The sequence below is a fragment of the Enhydra lutris genome, unplaced genomic scaffold (assembly GCF_002288905.1).
Source record: "Enhydra lutris kenyoni isolate GAN:26980312 unplaced genomic scaffold, ASM228890v2 scaffoldscaffold23, whole genome shotgun sequence".
NCBI classification, from domain to species: Eukaryota; Metazoa; Chordata; class Mammalia; order Carnivora; family Mustelidae; genus Enhydra; species Enhydra lutris.
In genome coordinates this window covers 962,542-988,696 of record NW_019154107.1, presented here as the reverse complement: position 1 = coordinate 988,696, position 26,155 = coordinate 962,542, and the positions used below count along the sequence as shown (strand labels likewise).

General features: G+C 40.6%; 1 protein-coding gene across 1 annotated transcript in view; it reads right to left on the bottom strand.

Moving 5' to 3' along the window:
- Positions 1–26,155, bottom strand: part of LOC111150527 (protein phosphatase with EF-hand domain 1) — a 98,066-nt gene that overhangs the window by 32,485 nt on the left and 39,426 nt on the right. The window contains exons 6-10 of the mRNA XM_022508019.1: positions 23,385–23,431; positions 8,749–8,915; positions 5,638–5,674; positions 4,820–4,969; positions 937–1,086 (exon numbers count right to left, since the gene is read on the bottom strand). Of these exons, the coding sequence (XP_022363727.1) occupies positions 937–1,086; positions 4,820–4,969; positions 5,638–5,674; positions 8,749–8,915; positions 23,385–23,431 (551 nt within the window). The remainder of the gene's footprint in view (positions 1–936; positions 1,087–4,819; positions 4,970–5,637; positions 5,675–8,748; positions 8,916–23,384; positions 23,432–26,155) is intronic.

Here is a 26,155-nt window from a genome sequence, read left to right as displayed (position 1 = left end):
GCCCGGTGGCTCAGTGGGTTAAAGCCTCTGCCTTCAGCTCAGGTCATGATCCCAGGGTCCTGGGATCGAGCCCCACATCGGGCTCTCTGCTCAGCAGGAAGCCTGCTTCCTCCTCTCTCTCTGCCTGCCTCTCTGCCTACTTGTGATCTCTGTCTGTCAAATAAATAAATTAAAAAAAAAAAAAGGAGAGACAATTTCTTAGTGAGAATGTGAAGAAATTGGAACCTTCATACATTGGTAATGGAAATGTAAAATGGTGCAGCTCCTTGGGAGAACAGTTTGGAAATTTCTCAAAATGTTCAACTTAGGATTATCTTATGACTGAGCAATTCCATTCTCAGGTATATACCAAAGAGAAATGAAAACCTATGCCCACAGAAAAATTTTATGGCAGTGTTCATAGCAGCATTATTCATAATAGCCAAGAAGCAGAAACAACTCAAATGTCTACCCACTCATGAATGAATAAACAAAATGTAGCATATCCACACAACGAAGTACAACATGGATGAACCTCAAAACACTGGGCTGAGTACAAGAAGCCAGACATATTGTATGGGTCCATTTCTATAGCATGTCCAGAACAGGCAAATCTATAAAGACCAAAAGTAGATTAGCAGTTGCCTAAGGCTGGGGGAGGGGGTGACTGGGGAGGGAAGGGGGAGTGACTAGTAATAGGTATGGAGTTTCTTTTTCAGGTGATGAAAACGTTCTAAAGTTAGATCGTCATGACAGTTGCTCAACACTGTAAATATACCGAAACCAGTGTATTATATACTTTAAAAGCAAGTCTATCTCAATGAGACTATTAAAAGTATAGTGATGAGTTCAGAAAGAAGAGTTTGCTTATAAAGGTAAGTCACTTGTTATGGATCTAAGGGACAGCATCATCAATGCGGCATCTTCACTGCCACTTTGGTGAACACTGATACCTACCTGTTCCCATTCATGCTTTGGTAACTGTTCGGAAGGGGATTCATTTGTTTTGATTTCCCGAGGTACAATATTTGCACCTGTCTTAGTTTTCTTCAAGTCAGTATCATGGTCTTCATCTATGGAAATTGGTGGCATCAGCACAGATTTCATCTACAAAACAAATTCACACTTTAGCAAAACCCTGTGCTTCATGTGCTGCTGGCAGAAACTCCAGTGCCCATTGCCACTCTGTCTCTATTGCTGTGCCTCAGCTGATGAAGAAGGTGTGTTTTTCCAGGCCACTTAGGATCAGGATACTTTGCCCAGCCCCTCCCTAAAGTTCCACGCCACCATTTTCTCCTGGGAGTGCTGCTAGCCATCCTTTCTCCTACCCCCTGCCAGGGAGCTGAAAGAATTCTAAACTAGAATCTCAGTCTTATAGAATCTTCCTTCTCTGTTCCTCTGCACTGACAGCCCCACCGGCCTACCCACCTTACAAAATGCCTTTGATGAACCTAGAAGGTGGTTGTCATCAGGTTTCCCCCAACCCTACTCCCTGCTGCCATTAACAACCATACCACAACAGCCGGCATAAACCAGGAAGTGTGGTCATCCCTACCCTTAGAGGGTCCTAAGGGATGGGAAAGTGGAGAAAATGGGAAAAGTATAAAATTGGACCTGAAAATCTACTTTTGCATTTCATTTGGTAGAGTTCCAAAGTCTTAAACCTTCTACTTTTGCTACAGTTCAATTGTATTTAATACAACAAGTATGTGCTGTCAATTCAACCTCATTCTAGGAGGGGTAGAAGACACAAGAAGTACACAAGTCAGATTTCTATCTTTAAAACCAGGCTTATGAGTAGGTGGAATGATGACCCCCAAAGGAGATAAAATTTGTTTTCCTGGGAAAACTCCTGGCCTAAAAACTTCTCCCCAAGGGGTGTCTTGGTGACTAAAATTCAACCCTCAGTTCCAAGTATCAGGAAAGAGAGGAGAGAGTTGGAGGGAGAGTGCTTTGTGTTCAGAGCTTACTCTACGCTGTTTTCTTCACCTAAATAATTATATTTAATCCTCCTAACAATTCAATATAGTAGGTATTTTTAGCTTCCATGCACAGGGGCAGAAACTGAGGTTTCAAAACCTTTCATACCCAGTCACCCAGCCAGGAAGTGGCAGAAGTAGGATGTAAAGCTGGCTTTGGCTGTCTGATGTCAGAGCTTCATGAACGTTACTAAGTCAAGGTGGCTCTCACTCTTTGATCTCCGCAGAGAGAGTAACAGCCATTCCAGAGACATGGTCTTTTTTTTTTTTTTTCTTTTTTCCTAAGTAGGCTCCACAACTAGCATGGAACCCAACTTGGGGCTTGAACTCATGACCCTGAGATGGAGACCTGAGTTGAGACCAAGAGTCAGAGGCTTAACCAACTGAGCCACACAGGCACCCCAAGCCATGCTCTTCATAGCTCAGAAAGCTCTAGAGAGGGCTGGCTGCTCAGGCTCCCTTCAGAAAAGGATAAGTTTTCAATCAGATCAATTGTAGTGGCTGCCATGGCTGATGAGCGCTGTTGTCGCATGGCGGGTGGTGGTAGAGCGCGGCACTCCTGCTGCGTGCTTGACCATACCTGACTGACTAAAACATCATGTTCCCTCACTCTTGCCTAGAATCACGTCTACTCGTTATGTTAAACTGACTATCTTGATCGAAATGTTTTACTAGCTTGACTATTTGCTGATAGCATGAGAAAGAAGCCTTCAACACAGGGTGACCTTAAAATTTACTCAGTTGGAGTACTGAGAATAAAGGGAGACACTATTAACAATTACCAGAACAACAGGTACAAGCCAGGAGATATGGTCATGGTTGGGTGAGGTTGGAGAGGAGGGATGTAAAATCACCACAGAATCAGGAAAGGGGTGGTAAAGAAGTTTTTATCCAGTTTTGTCTTCAGTCTTCCCTGCTTTGGTCTTAAATGTCTTAGGACACAGCCAACAAACACTGATTAAGTATTCACTACATCATCCGAAGGGGCACATACACCCGAATGTTTATAGCAGCAATGTCCACAATAGCCAAACTATGGAAAGAAACTAGATGTCCAACAACAGATGAATGGATAAAGAAGATGTGGTATGTATATATATATATATATATAATGGAATACTATGCAACCATCAAAAGAAATGAAATCTTGCCATTGCCATGACAGGGATGGAACTAGAGGGTATTATGCTTAGCAAAATAAGTCAATCAGAGAAAGACAATTATCATATGATCTCCTTGATATGAGGAAGTTGAGAGGCAATGTGGGGGGTTTAGGGGGTAGGAAAGGAATAAATGGAACAAGATGGGATCGGGAGGGAGACAAACCATAAGAGACTCTTAATCTCACAAAACAAACTGAGGGTTGCCGGGGCAGCGGGGAGGCGGTAGGGAGAGGGGGTTTGGGTTATGAACACTGGGAAGGTATGTGATATGATGAGTGCTGTGAAGTACAAACCTGGCGATTCACAGACCCGTACCCCTGGTGCTAATAATACATTATATGTTAATTTAAAAATTTTTTAAAAACATAGATTATAAAAAAGTAAAAAAACAAAAAGTATTCACTGCATCTTAGATGCTGGAGTTATATCAGTGAATGAGAGAAGCAGGGGAGGATAGAAAATAGTACCCCAATTCTACACTTAGTTCTGGTTACTGTTACGAAGGATATGTACAAGGGGCTTGAGAGCAGATAGAAGCGGACCTGACATAGTCCGGAGGTCATGGAAGGCTTTCCAGAGGAGGGGGTCCATTTAAGCTGATATTAAAAGGATGAGAGGAAGTTAGCAATAATACTATCTTTCATATGTATATAAAGTAATAAGGGTTCCAGAAACTCAAGGTGAAGAAGGGTCACACTTCTGTCTATACCAAATTAAATTCCAGCTCTAGACTCTACTTGTCTGGATTGGTTGGAAGTTGACTCTCAGTCTGGAGGGGTAAGGGTTCAGGCTTTGCACTAGGACCGTATCTGGTCATCTGGTTCTGGAGCTGCTATTGGTCCTCATGCTCACAGGGCACATCCTATGCCCCTGGTCTGCGGGCTTTGCCTGGGCTCTGGTACAGGACCCAGATAATTCCAGTCACTCTGCAAGACCCAGCCAGAGCCCTTTGCTAAGTATGGGAGCTTTACAGGCCACACCCAGCCTCTTCCCTTAAAGGTTCTGTACCTGTTCTTGCTCTGTTTCTGTTGTACTGAATCTGATTACTCAGTTTAAAACATTTCCCCCCAAAATACCCTGAGCCATTTGGAGGATAAGAGAAGTCATAGCAATTCAGAAATAAATTGATCTATGACTCCATCTATATGAGACACCCCGAGTAGTCAAATTCAGAGACAGAAGATAGAATGGTGGTCAGCAGGGGCTAGGAAGAGGGGAGATTGGAGAGCTGCTGCTTAATGGGTAGAGTTTCAGTTTGGGAAGATGAAAAATTCTGGGGATGGATGGTGGGGATGATGGCACAACAATGAGAATGTACTTAATGCCACTGAGCTCTACACTTAAAAATGGTTAATTAAAGTGGTTCATTTCGTGTTATGTATATTTTACTACAACATTAATCAGAAATTTTAATTTTAAAATATCAGGATTCTTCACTTTTAGAAACTATATGAAATGCCAACAGTTCCTCGTTTTCCACTTACATCATGAAGTTAAAAAAAATACATTTGCCATATGTAGAAGTTACCCATTCAGTTCTTTATCTTGCAATCATAGATTTTCTGAAAATTTGTACTAATTTTTGCAGAGTTATGACAACTACTAAAACGTAAGTGAATACAAAATTAGAAATGCAAAGAGGTGTACATTCCCTTATAAAAACTCTGAGACAAGATTTATGTAAACATTTTTTCTTACTTTGTGTCTTTCTATACGGTGGAGCAAATTCAAATCTGTGGACTCTGATATCCCACCATGTATGACCAGGATTTCATTGTCAATGATTGTACCAATTGGGAGCCAGGTATAGACATCTTCTAAGATTTGTAAGATTTTCTTTCCATGCATCTGTAGGTAAGAACTGGAGTAAGTTTTGTTTTTTGGTAAGTTCAAGTTTATCACAAAAAGCAACAGCTTTCATGCCACACAAAGGAGTCATGGAGTCACCAACCCACCAGCATGCATTAATCATGTCTTTTTAGTCTACTTTTGTTGGTTTTTTATTCTATGTTTTTGATACTTTAACAACTTGGCTCCTTGCTGACCCTAGAGGAGAGATTGCTCTTCCCAGAGGTAGCTAATTCCTAGAAATCATAGATGATTTACCTTTCATATGCAGATGAGTGTCTGCTAACTAACTACCAATCCAGACTACAACTACAAACTAACCAATCCAGAGCCCACACCTTTACTCACTCACAGTGAGTACAAATCTCTTCCTTTGTGATAATCATTTCTGTATCTGCATGTTTACCATAAAACAAATCCTGGGTACATTTACAACAATAGAATATGTTTGTATCTGTGCTGAAACTAACAATGAAAGTCACAATGAAAAAGCTTGGTTTGGTCCAGGAAGAAAATGAGGCCTCTACCCTGGCCAGAGCTTCCTGCTGTGCTTTTATTTATTTATTTATTTAAACCCATCACCCTTCCCAAAGGCTCTTTTTTGGTAGGTCTATGGACAAGCAGCAAAGAGAATGCATTAAAAAAAAAAAAAAAAGTACGAGTCTTACCTTATATTTATGCAAAATTTCTTTTGTGAAGCCATACCTGAAAAAAAAGAGAACAATGGTGTTCAAAACTGATTAAATGTTGATAACTCCTACTTACGTCATGCAAAAAGGGGACCTACTGACATCTCATTATCACAAGTATGAAGAACTCAGAGTTTAGTTGAAACTATTACTTACCCAAGTTTTTGCTAGGCATGATGGGAAAGAACAAAAGCAGCCAATGACATCATCCCTACTTGGAAGGAGCTTATAGCATGGAGAAGGAAGATAAGCTTTCATGAAACAATTTTCAAGGCAACTTAAGAAATATGTGCTAGGTATAGGATGTGTAGCTGCTGTGAGTACTCGGAGAAGTGTGCCGTGGCAGCTGGGGGAAGCTGTGTGGGAGAATGCTTTTCATTTAGATAGAATTTCTCAGACATCCTGAATCTTAGAGTAAATGAATGAAGGTGCAGGAAGGGGGGGTTGGGGGGAGAGACAGAACAGAGACAAAGAAAAGACTAGAAGATAACAAGTTGGCCCTTTACACTCTCTCTGATATAGTTCATGTAATAGTATTCAATATTTTAATAGAAAGAGTCAGGAATTTTCATGCCTGAATATTAATCATGAAGGGAACATCAATGATGGAAATTTTTTTTTTTAAGATTTTATTTATTTATTTGACAGACAGAGATCACAAGTAGGCAGAGAGGCAGGCAGAGAGAGAGAGGGAGGAAGCAGGCTCCCTGATGAGCAGAGAGCCCGATGCGGGGCTCGATCCCAGGACCCTGAGACCATGACCTGAGCCGAAGGCAGAGGCTTAACCCACTGAGCCACCCAGGCACCCCCAATGATGGAAATTTTTAAAATGACTTTCCCTTGCCTTAGGATAATCATATACATTCTTAAGGCCCAAGAAAGGGAAGTCAGAACACAGCATATTTATTCCAGGTTTCCATGCAAATCATGTCATGTCAGGCTTCTACAGTGTAACTTCGTGTTTTCCCGAGATGAATTTAGTCCTGCACTCGCCAAAGGTGTCTATGTTGTTAAATCCAATGGACACTTTGCAGTCCTCATGTTTCTTGCCGTCTCTGAAGCACTAAATATAGTTGACTACATCATCCTTCTGGAAAACTTTTCTTCTCTTGGATTCTGTGACAATAAACCCTCTTGGTTTTCCTTGTACCTTTCTGGGTATTCTACATCTCCTTTGCAAGTTTTTCTCTGCCTCACCTTGAATGGTGGCATTCCTTCGGATTCTGTCCTAGGCCCTCTTCTCCCTTCACTCTCTCTTGGCAATCTCATCCTTGCCTAGGGCTCTGGGTACTATGTATGTGCCAATGTTGCCAGACAATGCTGCAGGCCACACTGCATTTCTGCGCTCTGGACACAAATATGCAACTACCTAATCAAAAAGCCCTTCAAATCACCTTACCCCAAAATGAACTTACCGTTCATTCTCATCTCAACCTTTTCTTCTTGTCATGTTCCCAATATCAGTGAACAATGCCAATGTACTCTCACATTGAAGCCGGAAACCTGGAGGTTATCCTTGATTCTCTCTTCTTTCAAGTCCCCCATATCACATTACCACACTTTAAACCATCATTGCCTAAACTCCTCTTGAATCTGTCTACTTCTTTGTATCTCCATCCCTACTACCTTAGTCTACATAAGAACCCATCATCTATCTCTTCAACTACCTCCTAATTGGCCTCCCACATTCAAATATTTCTTCCTGCTGCATTTAAAACACAAATTTTATGATACTCCTCTATGATTATTGTTGTTGTCCTTAGAAAAAAGTTCTAAATTCCTTTGCATGATCCAACCATGTCTTATGTCTCCAGCCCTGTTAGGGACCATCCTGTCCCTCAGTCTGTGCTCCTACCCTCCTAAAGTTCTTTCAAATCTAAAAAGTCTTGTCTCATATTCTACCCAAGTTGTCCCCTCAGTGTGGAATATCATTCCTCATCTCTGAATTGCCTAATTCATCCTCAGGTTTCAGGCTGATACCATACTTCTACGGGAGAACCTTCTATCACCCCCCAGACAAGTTAGGTCCCCACTTTACCAACTTATCACACTTGAAAAACCTGTTCAATGTAAGTCTTCCCTGCTAGATGTAAACTCTGTGAGGGCAGAGGCCATGTCTCTTTCATTAACCATCGTAGACATGAGATAAATATGATTGGCTAACTGAATAAATGAAAGGATGAGTGGCATGCCCAAAAAAACCTTTTGAGCTACATTACATATACAGGACTTCTGAGAACAGTCTGGGACTTTTTTCATCATAGTCTTAGCTATGTCTTAGCTAAGTCCTTCCATACTTGAAACATTATAATTGAAAATCTCTACTCAAAGCCAGGGGATGAAACTGCCCCAAAGGCAAGACTCATCAGTTGCTGAGCTTTTATCAAGGCACCCAAAAACCTAGAAATAAAAGCATGAGACACGTCATGCCTTCTACTGCCCTAGACCAAACTGGTAAAGGAGGGGTGAAGGAAGAAGAAAGAAGGGAAAGGGGAACATTTATCACCGACTATGTCTTCCAGCAAAATTTGGTAAGCTATTTAACCAATCTTTATTCCTCAAATCTCCAGTGAGTCAGATAGTTGAAATGCTACATTACAGCTGTTCTCAAATGTGTTTATGAACAATTATGCCAGAAGCAATCACCATGTCATAAAAAATATACACATCAGTGAAAAACACAGCACTAGTTTCTGAGACAACATCTGAGGCAAGCCAAAAGTGTAGCAACAGAATGATCTCATCTAAGCCTGCTCATAGAAACTACCACACCTCCAAAACTGGCCTAACACATCCATCCAGGAAAAAATTTGGCCTATGATGGGAGGCATGGGAGGAAGAGAAAGAACATAACAGAAGGGAGAAGCAAGGACAGAACTAGACGAAAATATGGGAAGAAGACTTCAGAGCAACGTATACTCACTCAGTAGAAGACTGAGGTAGTAAATTGAGGTAAGACTTGAGGGTCTCCCTTGAGATTCTCCTCATCCCTACTTCTCTACACTCACTTGTAACTCTCTGCTAGGAACTAAACCTGGCAGTATTTTTCAGTATGGGAAACAAAAGAGGAAATCTAAAGACCTAGGTTACCTCAGATTCATCATAAAATCTTCATGGTTCCCTCTGTTCAAGTGCAGGTCATTGGGGTAGACAAGAAAACTCACAAACAGGATCATTAGGATCTCCATGGAATGTTTTCCTCGATCTACAAAATCACCATTAAAAATATATGAGTTGCTCCCTGAGGGGAGACCATTCTGTGGAAGGAGGAAAGGGGGGGAAAACAAGCAGTTAAAAGAACGTACTTTTAAAATAAGGCTTTGTACTTAACTTCCCTGTGAAGATGGAGAAAAGAGGCAGAATCACTTCCTCCACTGGGAAAAATCTGCTCACTAACTTGAGGTAGTTCCACTCTTCTAGGTCAGGCATCTGGAAGGGACTTTGGAAGTGAAGCATTAGCTTGGGGTAGGAAGCTTCCAGGGGACATGGTGACTGCTTATTCTACCCACTACCTACTCTGAGTTTTCTCTGAAAGGAGCTGATTTTTGTCCTATCAAAAATGGCTAGGGGCGCCTGGGTGGCTCAGTGGGTTAAGCCGCTGCCTTCGGCTCAGGTCGTGATCTCAGGGTCCTGGGATCGAGTCCCGCATCGGGCTCTCTGCTTGGCGGGGAGCCTGCTTCCCTCCCTCTCTCTGCTTGCCTCTCTGTCTACTTGTGATCTCTCTCTGTCAAATAAATAAATAAAATCTTAAAAAAAAAAAATGGCTAACCTTATCTCTTCTTTCTCCCTGGAAAAGAGGGAAACTTCCACCCAAGGAAGAACACTGGACCAAGAGCTGAAAGTCTTGCATTCTAAGAGGCCTTCTGTTTAATTTCTTTGGGCTGTGAATCCCTCAGTGTACAAAAGGGAGATGACACTATATCCACCCCCTCCCCAGATCAAACAAGAGAATGGATATGAAAATACCCAGCGGAGTGTAAGGTCCCGCGCAACTGTGAGCAGGGCTGACATATCAGCAGCGCACTCTGATACAACTGCACCAGGTGTTGACAGCTGGTAGATACTATGACTGCTCACTGGCCGGGCCACATTAGTTGTTAAATATTTTGATTCTCTCTCCTGAGTATGAGATAATACTTTTAAACACAGCGTTAGTAGGAAAAAAGAACTGGGATCAGGACAGAGGTCTGGTCTTTATAGCAGCTATTGATTCATTTACTGGAGTACTACGAAACTCCAAGACAAAACAAACATGACAGACCCATGCCTGGTAGGGAAATGGTCAAATGCATTTCTACTGCACCGTAAAATAAATCTGAACATTGAAAAAGTACATCACAAAGAGAAAAATTTAAGTACCCACATGTCCAAATGTCTGTCCCCCTTCAAAAAAGTTACCTTCAGGAAATAAAATACATATTCTAGTTACATTAATCTTTTTCAAACTATTTTCAGATTCCTCTTTTTTTAGATTTCACACTACAAAAGAAAATCTTACCACCTTATAGTCACTGTCCTAGTATTTATATATATTTAAAGTTATTCATACCCATATAGTAGAACTAGTTTAAAAATATTTAATATGGATTGCAATATGTTAACTCAGGGATTCCGCAAATCATCGTGCAATGTAACATGTTCTGAAGACAACAGGAAACAAACAAGCAAGCAAGCAGCAGTACAGCGTCCTGGACCAGAAATAAGAAGACTTATTGGCTAGTCCACCTCTACTATTACCCATGTGTTCTTGGGTAAATTCTTTAATCTTTATGAGTTATAGTTCCCTCATCTGTAAAATGGGGATGATAACTTCCATACTTACCATACAGGGCTACTCTGGAACTCGAATGAGGCTGTGTGTATAAAATTGCATGAAAACCATACAACACCATACCAATGAGAAGATACATTTTATTATGACCTACATGTTATTTCTAATTTTAAGATCCCATTATTTTGTATTTTCTTATACATTAATTCATATACCTTCATGAATTTATTGGGCTTAAATAGTGTGACCCTGTTGCAAAAACATAGGCTATTCCTTATCATAACTTAAAGAAAAAAGGATGGATTCTGCATCTCTGATAACTCTTCCTTCCTCTAGCCTTCAGCTGGCTGGGATGAGTAAACCAGAGTAATCTGAGGGGTGTTAAAGTCTATAGGTTCTCTTGGGATTCCAGGCCTGAAGGGGACAAGAGGAGCAGCAGTACAGTGTCTTGGGGTGAGAACATGGAAGAACTAGACCTGATGGGATCTGGACCTTATTTCTTCCCCCTTGATTAGGGGAAACCCTGACTCAGAGCATTAGTGTGGTCCTGGTTTAGGGGAGAAGGAGCTGGATCCTACTAGAAAAAGTGTAGGGAACTTCGTCTCTATGTCTGAAGTTAAAAGAAAACTAATACTTGCATTTAGGGATCCCTAGGAATGTAGAGACTTCCTCTCACACTCTTGATACAGGAGTAGCAACTATTGTGCCTTCAACTATAGACAGGCTTAATCTAGCTTATGCAGAGAATAGAAAATGAGAATAACCTAGCACTTAAGGGGATCCAGTAACCAGAGAGAGACAGACCAATCAGATCTGCTAAAGTTCTAACCCCTAATGAGCTAGAATTGTTGGAGGACAGAAGAAAATGTTATTTTAAAAAAATGAGAGAACCATAAAATAAAGAACAAAAAGTTAATAATGCTTGCCATTTAAAGTGTGATAGCCAAATTTAAAATGTCAATAGATTAGAGCTAATTAAAAGAAACAGAGATTGGAAAATACATAATTTTTTAAAATATTTTATTTGTTTACTTGACAGAGATCACAAGTAGGCAGAGAGGTAGGCAGAGAGAGAGGGGGAAACAGGCTCCCTGCTGAGCAGAGAGCCCAATGCAGGGCTCAATCTCATGACCCGAGCTGACGGCAGAGGCTTTAACCCACTGAGCCACCTAGGCACCCCAGAAAATACATTATTGACCCAAAAAAGCAAACAGATGAAAAATCTCTCATACAGATTAAAAAGCAAAATGATGGAAATCATAAGGCATGAGTAAGAAATTAGAGATCAAGCCAAGAGAACTAATATTCTAATAATCATTCCAGAATCAGGAAAAAGGAACAGATGGAGTAGAGGCAATAATTACATAATAAAGAAAGGGAGATTTCTATGGTTAAAAGGGGGCTTCAGCCTGAAGTCTCAAAGAGCTCCTGAATCCTATGCACAACTGATAGGGGAAAAAATATTCCTATTACCAGGTAAGAGTCTTAGAAGCTACTAGAGAGAAAGAGCAAGTTACAAAGGGAAAAGAATCATCCTGGCATTAGACTTCTCATATCCAGTAGTGGGAGGTAGAAGATGGCAGAATAAATCTACAAATTAAAGACAGAAAAGGACTGTAAACCAAGAATTCTGTATTGGACAGAACAGCATTAACTTCTTAGGGTGATAGATAATATTTGCAGATGTGTAAAGGATCAAATATCAGCAACAACATAAATGATCATCAGAGTAGAAAAAAGACATATGTGAGTATGCAGTGATCTAATACCACAAAAGCAATGAACATGCATTGATGGCTTGTTATGTGCTAGACACAGTTTTGGTGCTAGAAACACAGAAGTAAATAATACGAAGTCCCTGCATTCAAGGAGCTTGCATTCAGAGAATGTAGCACCCGTGTGCCCCATAGAGGAAAACACTCAAGAAAATATTCTAATGAAGTAAGAGCCAGGGAAAGAGCCAAGAGGAAAGAATATATTATATAGACTGCAGATGTGAACAATGAACAATGAACCCTTCAGTATCTAATTAAATATAAATATAAATCAATAGTGATAACGTGGAATTTGCACTTAAGTACCAAGCAAGGATTCTAGAAATAGAAGAGACATACTACGAAGAAAAACCTAATAATGGTCAAGAACTAAAAATATGGCATGAGCAGTAACTAGAATTTGCAGGGGAGGTTAGGGAAGAAAAGCAAATTCTCCACAAATCTCATCCTAATGGGGGACATATGTAGAAAGCATGAAAATAAATACATTTATCTCATTGGAGGAGAGAGAGGATAATGGTGGAAAAATAAAGTTATACCTACCTGAGAAATATACACACAAATTATTTATCAGGAATGGGAAGATAACCACTATTGAATAGAAAAGCACAGTAAAAACACCAAAGAAAACTTCACCAAAACAGCAAAAAGAAAAGGGAGAAGATGAAACATAGTGAAGTAAATAGTAAGCAAAGTAAAATAGAAGAAAAATTTTCAAAAATATCTGTTGTTATACTAAATGTGAATGGGTTAAATTCTCCAATTAAAATACCAAGATCACTAGACTATATCAAAATACAAAAATCAGGTATATATAGTTTGTGAGAAATACACATTAAAATATAGGTAAAGAGAGGTTGAAAACAAGGTAAATACAACAAAGAGAAAACAATTTTTTTGATTTTTGTATCAAAAAAATTGATACAAGACAGTGGAATTTAAGATTAAAGGTGCTAAACATGATTACAAAGCAACATTACATAATAAAAGATACTTATGAAGAAGATACAATTAATGAACTTGTATTCAATAAACAAAAGAATGAGTTTTTGCTGCATATATTTAACTACTATAAATGCAAGAAGAAACTGTTTAAAAATACAAACACAAATACAAAATTCAGATTGAATTATTGGTTTAAAATAATGTCTACAAATTCTTGATACTCCCTTTATTATTTTTTTTAAGATTTCTTTTTTTTTAATTTGACAGAGAGAGGGAAAAGACAAGCAAGGGAAGTGGCGGGCAGAGGGAGAGGGAGAAGCAGGCTCCTTGCTGAGCAGGGAGCCTGATGTGGGGCTCAATCCCAGGACGCCAGGATCATGACCTGAGCCAAAGGCAGTTGCTTAACTGACTGAGCCACTCAGGCGCCCCGTGACACTCCTTTTAAGAGGTGAAGCCTAATTTGCCCCATCTTGAATGTGGGTTGGATTTAGGAATTTGCTTTTAATGAATTGAAAAAAAAAAAAAAAAAAGCAGGAGTGATAGGGTGCAACTTTGGTGACTAAGTCATAAAAGACACTACAATTTCCTACCTGCTTTCTCTTTTGCATCACTCACTCTGGGGAAAGCCAGCTGCTATGTCATGAGAATACACTCAGGTACCCTGGGGAGAAGCCCATGTAGCTGTTCTGCCAATAACCAGTGAAGAACTGAAATGCTGTCCCTGCAGCCACATGAGTTAGCAATCTTGGAAATGGGTCCTTGAGCCCAGTCAACCTTTCAGATGAAACCTTTCAGGTCAATAGTTTGACTATCACAGCATGAGAGACCTAAGCTAGAATCATTCAGCTAAGCTGCACTCAAATTTCTGACCCGCAGAAACTGGGAGACACTAAATGTTTATAGTTTTAAAACACTAAGTACTGGGGTAATTTGTTATGCAGCAATATATAATATACATATTTAGACAGATATATTAGAAACTAAATATGTGGAAAATTGAATATTTAATCAATGAACTTAATTTAATATGTAGATATAGGAAGAAATTTACATCCTATAAAGAGTACAGTTAATTTTTCATATGTCCAAGAAGACTTTATGAAAATCAATCATGTACTTGATTTCAAAGAAATCCTGAATAAATTCAAAATAGTAAACATTTCATAGGATATATTCTCATATCATAATCCAATAAGGTTTTAACTAAATAATAAAAATATGATTCAAGGAATTCTAGCTCCTTTAATTAAGATCCTTGGAAATTAAAAACTGTCATCTTAAGCATTAGATCAAAGAGAAAAGTAAAGGAAAATTACAAGTTCGATAGAAGTCTCAATTAAAACTAAAATTAGAAAAGATGTGTGGGGGACACCTGGGTGACTCAGGCTGTTGAGTGCTCAACTTGGTTTCAGCTCAGGTCTTAATCTCATGAATCATGAGATTGAGCCCCAAGTCAGGATCCCAATGATCAGGGGAATCTCCTCAACCGGAGATTCTCTCCCTCTGCTCCTCTCCAACTTTCTTTCTCTCACACTCTCTCTCTCAAGTAAATAAATAAATCTTTAAAAAAAATAGATAAGATGTGTAGCTTTAAATGCCTTCATTATTAAAGAAGATGCACATGAAAGACTATTCATCTGAGGAAATTAGGAACAGAACAATAAAGTCAATCAAATAAAGATAAAAGCTGAAATTAATGAAATAGAAAGCAAACAAAAAAGAAAAAAAAATACATAAATCTGAAAGGTGATTCTTTGAAAGAACAAATAAAATTGATAAACTCATCATGAGCCTGACTGAGGATAAGTGAAAAAAGAGAAAATTTAAAACAGGGCACCTGGATGGCTCAGTCGGTTGGGTGTCTGCCTTTGGCTCAGGTCATGATCATGGGGCCCTGAGTCAGGCTCCCAGATCAGCGTGGAGTCTGCTTGTCTCTCTGTCCCCTGCTCATGCTCTCTCTTTCTCTCAAATAAACAAATAAAACTCTTTAAAAAAAAAAAGATTTTGAAAAAACAATATGTAAGATTAAGGGTGTCTGACTGGCTCATCACTATAGCATATGACTCCTGATCTCAGGATTGTGAGTTTGAGCCCCACACTGGGTGTAGAGATTACTCTAAAATCTTTTAGGGGCACCTGGGTGGCTCAGTCGTTAAGCATCTGCCTTCAGCTTGGGTCATGGTCCCAGGATCCTGGGATCAAGCCCCACAGCAGGCTCCCTGCTCAGTGGAGAATCTGCTTCTCCCTCTCCCACTCCCCCTGCTTGTGTTTCTGTTCTCACTATCTCTCTCTGTGTCAAATAAATAGATGGAATCTTTACAGAAGAAGAAGAAGAAGAAGTTACAATTTAAAAATAAACAAACAAAATCTTTTTAAAAATATGTAAGATTCAAAAGTAGAAAAAAAGACAGAGAACTAGATAAAAGTTACATATATGTAAACAATATAATATTGACATCTATGGCAATGTACTTTTATAGTCTAGAGAAATGGAGGATTTCCCTGAAAATAAAACTACGAGAACTGAGAACTGATTCAAAAGAAGTAGAAAACTTGAACAGTACATCTCCCTGTGGCTTTATAGCAGAGCTCTACCTCAATTTTTGAGAGCAAATAGTTTTAATGTTATTTAAACCAATGATTCCCATTCTTGGCTATACATTGGAATCATGTAGGGGGCTTTTAAAAGTCCCTAGGTGTCCAGTAGAGTCTCTGAGAGTAGGACTCACACATCAGTATTTTTTTTTTCCAATTCCTTAGGTATTTACAATGTCAAGTTTGAGAACCAGGGCTTTTAATTATTCTGAACCATCAAAAAAGATGAAAATCTTTTCAATTCACTTCATGAAACCAGCATAACTTTAATATCAAAATATCAGAAAAGCTTTCAGGGGTTTAAAATTATATTTACTTTATGGGGCACCTGGGTGGCTCAGTGGGTTAAAGCCTCTGCCTTCAGCTCGGGTCATGATCTCAGGGTCCCGGGATCGAGTCCCACATTGGGCTCTCTGCTCAGCGGGGAGCCTGCTTCTCCCTCTCTCTCTGCCTGCCTCTCTGCCTACTTGTGATCTCTCTCTCTGTCAAATAAATAAATAAAATCTTTTAAAAAAATAAAATTATATTTACTTTATTTGGATAGTAAACATGTTTTCCACTGTGATGAAAAATTTTCTTGTATTAGAACTTCTCATTTCCAGTTAAACCAAACTTTGTAGGTATTTCACTTCTACCATGGGCAAAGATTAATGAATTCCTTTAGTCAAACCCAATTTTAAGCTCAGAATAGTAATGGTCCCCTAGGCCATCCACCTTATATGGTACCCTTAACATCCGGTGAGTTCTAATCTTTTCAAAAAAGTACACATGGGGCACCTGGGTGGCTCAGTGGGTTAAAGCCTCTGCCTTCGACTAGGGTCATGATCCCAGGGTCCTGGGATCGAGCCCCGCATCAGGCTCTCTGCTCAGCAGGGAGCCTGCTTCCCTTCCTCTCTCTCTGCCTGACTCTCTATCTAATTGTGATCTCTGTCTGTCAAATAAAGAAATAAAATCTTAAAAAAAAAAAAAGTACACATGTTGTCAAAAGACTAACATTTGTGAGAATGAAGATCGTTCCATAGAATATGTCACAGTCTCTGAAAGTGATTCCAGAAGAGTCTTAAATGTCTACTGAACTAAGCCTCTCAGAACAGCCACTTCAATGAAGGCAAGACTTATGTAAATATACTAGTTGGTTATGGACTGTCCTGTTAGTTCAGGATTAGTTATATTACTTTATACAGTGTGAGTTCAACTACATTTTTGTCTTAGAATAATAAGGAAGCTAGAAAACAGATAAGAAGATGAGGGGTTCAGTGTCCTTGAACATAAAGTCTCTAGGATACTTAGGCTTCTGGCTACTGAGATTTGACTGGGTTTCCTTCAAAAAAGCAAAAATGTCTGCTTTAACCCATCCTTCTTTCAGTTCCAGTAAGCCAAACTCTCTGGCTTGTTCTGCAGCTGATTTACAACAAACCATCTATGACAGGGACATGAAGTTGACAAATACAGAAAATCCAGGGTAACTACAATTCTGAACAGTGGTCAGATGACCTGAAGGGGAAAACATAGCAGACCACAATTAATTCACTTGAATAGAGAAAAAAAACAAGAGGTTTCCCTATATTCTCACCTATTTCGTGCTGAAGGATTTTATGTAAACATCTCAATGGTATGTCATTTTTTTTTTTTTTTTTTGCACATTTTCCCAAGGAATATCAAGCAATAACCTCTGGACCACAGCTCCATATGACTTTATTTATTTTTTTTAAAGATTTTATTTATTTATTTGACAGACAGAGATCACAAGTAGGAAGAGAGGCAGGCAGAGAGAGAGAGGGAAGCAGGTTCCCCGCTGAGCAGAGAGCCTGATGTGGGACTCGATCCCAGGACCCTGAGATCATGAACTGAGCCAAAAGCAGAGGCTTAACCCACTGAGCCACCCAGGCGCCCCCACATGACTTTATTTTTTACCTCTTTTGCAAACCCCATTTTAGAGGTCTGTTCTGACTGCAACATACCGCCTTAATCAACAAAGAAAAAGAATGGACTACTGGGGCAGCGTGCAGCATATCAGCGATAGAGAAAAAAGAAAATATTTAATGACCTTCTTGAGCGGAAAAGCATGGGCATGGAGGGTGGAGGACGGTAGGGAAGAGAAAGTAAAGGAAAACCAGGTAGCATGGCTTCCAGTGGACAGCATCGGTGTGACACCATCAGGCTTAAGAGTTAATTAGATATTTTCTGTCCATGGGCACCTCTTTTTCAGCTTCAGGAAGTCTCCACTCACAGTATCAATTTAACAAACCAGTTTGCCAATACTTGATCTAAAATTCCCAGCTTCCCATTCAATGAGGGAAAAAAATGTCTTGTAATTTTAGCAAGGCTAATTGAGGCTCTGAATGAAGTATTTCACAATGGTCATTCTAATTAAGCAAAAGTGGCTGATAAAAATTAGCCTTTTCAGAAATAAAATCTAAAAATATAACTTAACTAATGCTGTGTAAATTGCTTCACTTGATGGTGTTTGAAGCCTTATGATATTGAGACGCTCTGTTAGCAAAGGTCTGCCATGGTTACCAATGAAGAAAGCATCCTATTCAAAGCCAAATAGGACTGTAGCTGAAAATATCTAGCTTAGTCTTAAGGTGTTAAGTGTCAGGCGAACGTGATAACCACTACACTACGGAAACTTAAGGTGTTAAGTGATACAAATTGTAAGGACAACCAAATATGAAAGGGACCAAAATCTCAACACAAATAATCAAAAGCAATCATTGGTATGAATGGCATTATTTATTACAGGGCACTGTAAAAAGTGTGTAACAATAAAATCTTCTCCGATCCTCCAAAACTTTCCTTCATGATTTAGGCACTTACTAAATGACTAAAATTTTTGAACGGGTTGTCTTAAATGTCGCCTCCTCCAGGAAGTCTTCCATGAGGTGAGGTGTCCCTCCAACATGCTACCTTGTAGCCTTGTGGTTATCTTTATCATTAATACATCCCACCCTGACCTGTCTTGTCTTTTTACTAGTTGACCTTTTCCACTAACCATGATGTCTCTGGGGCTGAGGACCGTAACTTAGTCATACTTGTCTTGCCAACCCTTAGCAGAGTACCTCACTCATAACAGGGGTTTAATAAACACATGTGAAATGAAGGAACTTCATATTCACCTTTGTATCTTCTCACTTTTCACATATTGCCTTGAACACTGCAAGGACCAGATAAAAGTGTATTACATGAATCAATTTGTGGACAAACTCACTTTTGTATGTGATTGGTTATAAGGATACAAGTCTTAAACCAAATCAACCGCTTGGATGAAGAGAGTAATATAGCAAGACATCTCAGGGACCCTCCACTGTAACTTCCCCTCTCAGGCTATGCCTTTGGTGGGCCCTGGGCCAGCCCCAGTCCTGACAAGGAAGAAATGGCCTGGCAAAGCACTCACTGGAAGATGAATAACAATTTTGCCTTAATTCAAAGCCTGGGGTTTTCCTCGTTTCTCTTTGGGGCTGACTGAGAGGAATCAGTCCGAGCATAATAAAAAATTTAGGGATTTACAGCTCCAAAGATCTCCAATGGTAGTTTGCCACGCTGTTCCCTGGGGTTCACGTTCAATCCGAATGTGAATAAAATACATCGTGAGAAATTAAATAAGAAAAAAATAAAACAAACACCAGTTGATAATTTTACTAAACAATAATAAATAAAATAAGGATATATGAAATCACGGCCACTAGCTGCTTCTAAATAGAAGACAAGAGAGCCCATGGCTTATGCTGAAACACCCTGCTCCCGCGCGTTGCTGGGGATAAACGGGAGGAAGGGCCGCACATAAGGCATCGCACATAATTGGGAATTAAAAACACACGTTGATGCATTGAGTTTTGCAGTGAGCATCACCTGCCATCGCAGAAACCCTACCATTTCTTGAAGCCATTGAGAGAGGGCTTAGGTCAGAAGTGACACCTGCTGTCAGTCCCCTGGGAGGCCACAAAGGGAAATCGGCCACTCCCTCTTTTCCTGCCTTGTTCCTAAGATGCACTTTCTTTCCCCCTTATGTGCTTTCCTGGTGCATTATGCTTCTCTCAACTAATCTTCCTCCCCCCCCCCCATGTTCTTTTGTCCTCCTATACCTAAGACCCAATAATGATACTCATACTGTAAGTACTGCTAAGATGAATTTTCCAGATCACTGAAGCTTACTCCTTTAAAAGCTAAAATGCATTTTTAAATTACTTTAACCATTTTAACTCTGGGTTTTGAAAATGTGCCATTTGTTCTCTCCCGTTCTTAACAGAGTGTGCACCACAGCCCCTGACGCTTTCCTGACCCTGCAGGCTTATCGATCTCCGCATCCTCTCAGGAACTTCTGACAAATACAGAACTCTCTTCCCTGCACATATTTCCTATCTCATACTTACAGGTCTAGATCTTTTCTGTCAGTGGGAGCTTTACTTTTCATCGTTGTCCTCATTTCTCACAACTGCCTTCCCCATACCACTTCCCCCCCACCCCGCCCGCCCCAGTCCCTGATCCGCCGGGGTGGGCAGCAGACAGCCCCACTTGTAGCAAGAATGTGTCAGATAGGATTTTCCTGATAGAATGTTCCCTGGTCTTTGAGCAAGGGTCTGGGGCCCACGCTGCGAGGAAAGTTTGCTAGATTTGTGTCAGTGATTTCAAAAACTCAGAGACCCTTTCTCCTTAATTGTGTCGGTTTGGGACCGCAGAGCAGAGCCAAGTGAAGATAAGTAAGGTACACGGGAGTCGGCCCCCTGGATAGGGGACTGTCACAGTCCCTTGTATTCAGGTAGAAACATTGTTTCCCTGAATAGTTTGTGCGCCTGATTTCAGGCCACACTGTATCCTTGGGATCCTATTATCATTCCTCATTTAAACTTCAGATAAAAAAATGAAACAGAAAAAGGCTGACTTTGGCGAGTGAGATCATCACGTGAAGGCGCTTACTCAGACATCCCCGCGTGACTGTCCTTTCTTCTCCGGGCCTGCGGCTCCGGACCCTCACCGCCCTCGCTGCCCCTCAGCCGCGTGACTGGCCATCATCACGGGCCCACCAGGTCCTTCTCCCCTTCTTAGACACCATTAAGGACAGCACCTTTTCAGCTTCTTAGAGTGGAACCCCGTTGTCATCAGTGGCTCGTCCCTCAGTTTCCCCTTTCAAACCAGGCAATTTCAAGATTTTGGTGCGCATGCTTTATCCCACATCCAAGATGCATTTTAGCTGCTTCTCGCTCGCGCATGTTAAAACTCGAATTCATGTTTCCCAAACATCCCTCTCACCTCCCTCTCCCCAAATCCCTCCCAAACGAGGGTGCCCTACTCTTCTACTGCTGGGCTCTCAGTCCCCACTCTGGAACGCTGTCATTGGTTAACTCTCAAAATACTTCTTGCTTTCATGTGAATGCTATATTTTCACCTTTCATTCTTTTTATGGTATCTCTTACCACCCACCTCCTCCTGTTCAGTCTTTACGTTAGCACTTTCCAGTTTTAAAATGTTCCATACTGCTCTGCCGATAGAATTAAAGAAACATGTTGCCATTCTCGTTTCTCATCTGTCTACTCCCAAGTCCTTTCCCCCGTCACATCTTAATCTCTTCAACTACCTCTCAAGAAATTTGCAATTCTAAATGCCTCAGAAGCCATTTCTCCCATCTAATTTACTCAACTATTTTCCTTTTTATATATCTCCCCAAACCTCTAAAAACATAATGGCTGGATTTTCTCTTGTGGTTGTTCCCCACCTCCTCCTACCCTCTCTTCCTTCCTCTGACTGTCACCGCCAACAGCAGCTGGACTGAACTTCGGAACATTTTATATGGTGCCAGGAGCTGAGGTAAACAAATCTCGCTCCCTGAACTGTGTAACTCCTTAGTTTCCTCTCACCAGTCCGTTCTCCCACTGCTCCCACAGCTTTCCAATTTGGCCAGTAGAATCCCCATTTTATGGTAAATAAACTCTCTTCCGCCTTCAACTCATTCAGAAGACTTCCCTCGGAAGTATGGGCCTCCCCTAAGAAGGCTGCTGGCCTCTTCGAAGGACGGGACTCATTCCCCCACAGGATGGATACCTTAGGGTCAGGAGCTGGGGGCGGTTCACAGGCTCCTCAGAGCCACTAAAAAACCAGCATTTTGCCAGCCTCCGCTAAAAGCCCCTCCTCCTTTCCTGCCCACGACCTCTGACTAGCCTTCCTTCCCCTGCTCCTCACCTCACGGTCCTGTGGCAGATTCACTTAACACAACCTGCTTTCCACATCCTCGACCCCCTCATCTCCAATCTGGACTCCATCTTGGACACACTCATCTCCTATGACTCTTCCCTGACAACTTCGCACCCTTCCTGCTTCCCAAGGCCCTTGCCTCAGCCCGTCTGCTCCCTCACTCAGAAAGCACGCCAGTCCTGGCCTCCCATTTCTCCTAGTTGACTGGCCCATCCTGACTTCTCTTTCTTCCCTACCCAGCTTGGAGTCTGTGCTTGACCTCAGGAGCTGCTCTCTTACTAGCACCATCAGCTCCCTACCAGAAAAACTTTGGCTGGACTTCCTGGCACCAACCTAACTTCCAGGGCAGCCTCCTACTTCCTCTGCTCCTGTTCTCCAGCTACCAGGCTCTGGATCCTTCCTTAGATCTCCTGCCATCTCCACTGAGGTCCTATGGTGCCAGCTCCATTCATCCGCTCCCGGTCTGGCCCACTCCGTTCCCTTCTAAGCTTCCACTCCAAATGAATGAAATTAAAACCTCACATTTCTGTTATAATTTATTACTTTAAAAAGTGCTTTTGGATATTTGTTATTTTATCCATAAGACCACCTTTTGTGGGGCGAAAGCTCAAGAATATTACAGCAAAAAAAAAAAAAAATTGAGTTTCACAGAGGTTACATGGCTCACTTAAGCTCTCACAGTCTCCAAAGAATAGAAATGATTGGCCATCCCAATAATCAGAATATATTTTCTTTCCACCACCTGAGACACCTATGCTGTGCCCAGTTATTCAACAAGAGACATCAAGAGATGAAGGCAGGGGTCACCTCAGGATCAGTTGTCCCGAAAGCAAATATTCAGGTTGTCACTGCTGGCTCAGAAACAAATTCCATTGCAGAGATGCAGAGAAACCCCACACCAGCCAGGCTGCTCTGTGCCCTCTGTTGGGGCCTCCACAACCCAAACCCAAGAAATGAAGAGGAGTCATAGCACTGAGCTCAGCGATGGTGAATCAGGGTAAAGAAGAGAGCAATTCGGAATTTACTGAGTGTGGCATTCCCTTCCTGCATAATTAGTGTGCTTCGGAAGAGAAGACTGGTATGTGACATGCTCACTTCCCAACAAAATAAAAGCTAAACAGATTGCTCCCCTCCCCATCCTGCATCACCGAGACATCTATGAGGTGATAAAGGCTATAAATGCAATCAGGGGCAAGTCCCAGAGGATATATAGATAACAGTAATACTGAACAAAGATGCAGATTAAATTTTTTAAAGATTTTTTTGTTTAAATATGTGTCACAAAGCCAAAAGATATCCCTCTACAAATATTTTGGCTTCTTAGGAAAAAAAACTGTTACATACATCTGTATTTGTCTATATCCCTAGTAAAGCCAACATTGTTATCTCCCCTAGGACTGCCCTCCCCTGCCCCAACAAAAACGCCACTATATAGCAAAATAATTATTTACCTTATAGAAGATCAAAAAAAGATCATCCAGTTTCCCATGCAAATCACCTGGAGTGCAAATGAAAAAATCACTATTCAGCAGGAAACAAGAAAACACCCAGTCCCTTACAGAACTTTGAAACTGACATGCTGTCGATATACTCCCAAGTATTCTCAGCGCATTGAGGTTTTACCCTATGATGGTACTGATACAACAGTTTGTTTTCATAGCTCTCTTTTTGTCCCCTTTCCTACGACAGACGGCATCTGATGTCGGACAGCATCTGATGTTCCAATTACCTGTTGGCTCCTACCTTTTACGCAGTGCTCAGCTTCCTCTAGGGCCAAGCGCTGCATTAAGAGTTTACATAAATTCTCCTATTCAATCCTTACAACAGCTCTATGAGATGGGTATTATTTTCATCATTCTGAGGTTACAAAGGAGGCTCAGAGTAGTTAACTGATGCAAAATTACCCAGCTACCAGGTATCAGAGCTGGAATTCAAACCCAACTTTATCTCACTCCAAACTCAAGCTCTTAGCAATTATTCGGTATTGTTTACGCTATAATCTGGAGGAGACCCGCAATAATATCTGTCAGTTCGCATTAAGTCCTCAGTGCCTCTCCTAGTACCTGATGCATGACAGACATTCGATAAATAAAGTTAATTGCTAAATGCACAGCTTTTTAAAGCCATGCATTTAAAGCCACATATTAGGGGCATCTGGGTGGCTCAGTGGGTTAAAGCCTCTGCCTTTGGCTCGGGTCATGTTCCCAGGGTCCAGGGATGGAGCCCGGCACCTGGGATCAGCTCTCTGCTCAGCAGGGAGCCTCCTTCCTCCTCTCTCTCTGCCTGCCTCTCTGCCTACTTGCTTTCTCTGTCTGTCAAATAAATAAATAAAATCTTTAAAAAATATTATTAAAGCCACATATTAGAGAATATGCTCTAGCAACAATATCTAAAAATTCAAAAATTATGAGTTGACATTGTTTTGATGAGACAGTTATAGGAAGTAAAAATGCAAGCATGGCTTTATGGAACTCAGCTAATGAAGGGAAACCATATGAATATATGAAGCCATTAGTTAAAAATTAAGAATGAATATATTAATCAAAAGCCCTATTTGGATAACTATTTCTAGGTAAAATATCTGTGTTTCATAGGCCCTGATCATTAATTTTTTTCTTTGTATTCAACTTGATTACCAGATAGAATTTAATATAGAAATATCTTTCCCCAGTTTGCTTGAAATCCCACAACCAAAATTAACCAAATATACACAACAAAAGACTCTGATTATGAGAATAATAAAAGTCCTATGTCACCAGCACTTAATTTATAAAATGACTATAATAGTAAGAGCATATCAATGCTATTGTATACTTAAATCTCATTGCTTTCATATGATCCTACTCCAAATCTAAGGAAATAAAAATGGAAGGACTTTATATATTTTGGATTATTTTATTTTCCTAATTTTCCTCAGGGTGACTTGCCTTTCAAGGATTTGGGCAGACAAAATTGTTGCAGCTGGCATGCTAAAAAATGAATTGGTTTCAGCATATTAGGAATTGAGCTACATAGATATTTTTAACTTCTAGATGGACTGCAATAGATAAAACTTGATGTATCACAGAAAGATAGCCACAGAGAGCTATTTCCACTGCAAACAAAAACATGAGTGCAGAATTAGTTACCTTTTATAACATAACTAGAAACTAAAACACCTTCTATGTTGCATGCGTGTTGAGAACTACGTAGCAGGTTGAGATGTTCATTTAAAAGAATGCATCTGGAAATTAAAATAAAGGTAAAATTTCATCACACTTTCTCTTCCTCTTCTAGTACTATCTTAAACAGATGTTTTTGAAAATATAGCCCCAATTTTGACTTTTAAATGATGACCAAATTTATCTAAGTTTAATGAGGCTATAAAGACCAATGATAATAATTTCTCTGCTAAGGGAACCTATTGGCCTTGGCTTTTCCCTCTAGCAATGGTGCTACATGGAAAAATGTCTGGAAATAAGTGACCAAGATATGGAGATCTTTAAGTAAATGAACTGTCCAATCAATTCATTCCCTAGTCTTTCTCTCGTAATGGAAAATGAAACATCAGTCTGAGAGATAGATGCGTGATGGGAGTTGAGAGAGTAGCAGATATGGGGCTGGCCTAACCCCGGATGCAAAGGACCTGATTTCTGACTCTGACCCTGCTACTAATTAGCTGAGTGAGCCTGGGGGTGAGGGGTGGGGGATGGGGAGAGTCACCGCATAGAAATGCAGGGAAAGAGCAGTGTCTGGCTGACTGTCGGTGGTCGAGCATGGGACTCTTGGTCTCAGGGTTGTAAGTTCGAGTCCCACATTGAGTATAGAGATTACTGAAAAACAAAATCTTTAGAAAAAAGAAAAAAAGAAGAGAGAGAGAGGAAAGAATGTAGGGAAGGCAGTACATTTTCCTTTTCCTCTCTGGGCCTCAATTTCATCCACAAGAACAAGTGATAGGCTGGTTTCAGTAAGAACCACTCGGATCTTACACTGTATAATGTCAGGACTCCCTCGCCCTCTAATTCATGTCTTCTTCTAGATCTTTTTACCCAAAGATAAATCTACAATGGAAACTGCAGGTATACTGGAAACATGTGGGAGCCGACCTCAGTCTCTGTTTGGCTTACTGTATCTAGCCCTGGCTCCATGGGCTCCGTGGGTGGGCACAGCTCCCTGAGCTTCATGCCCCCCCCAAGTCTAAAGCTCTGTGAAAAGTAAGAGCCCGTCAGGCCTTGGATAAAAG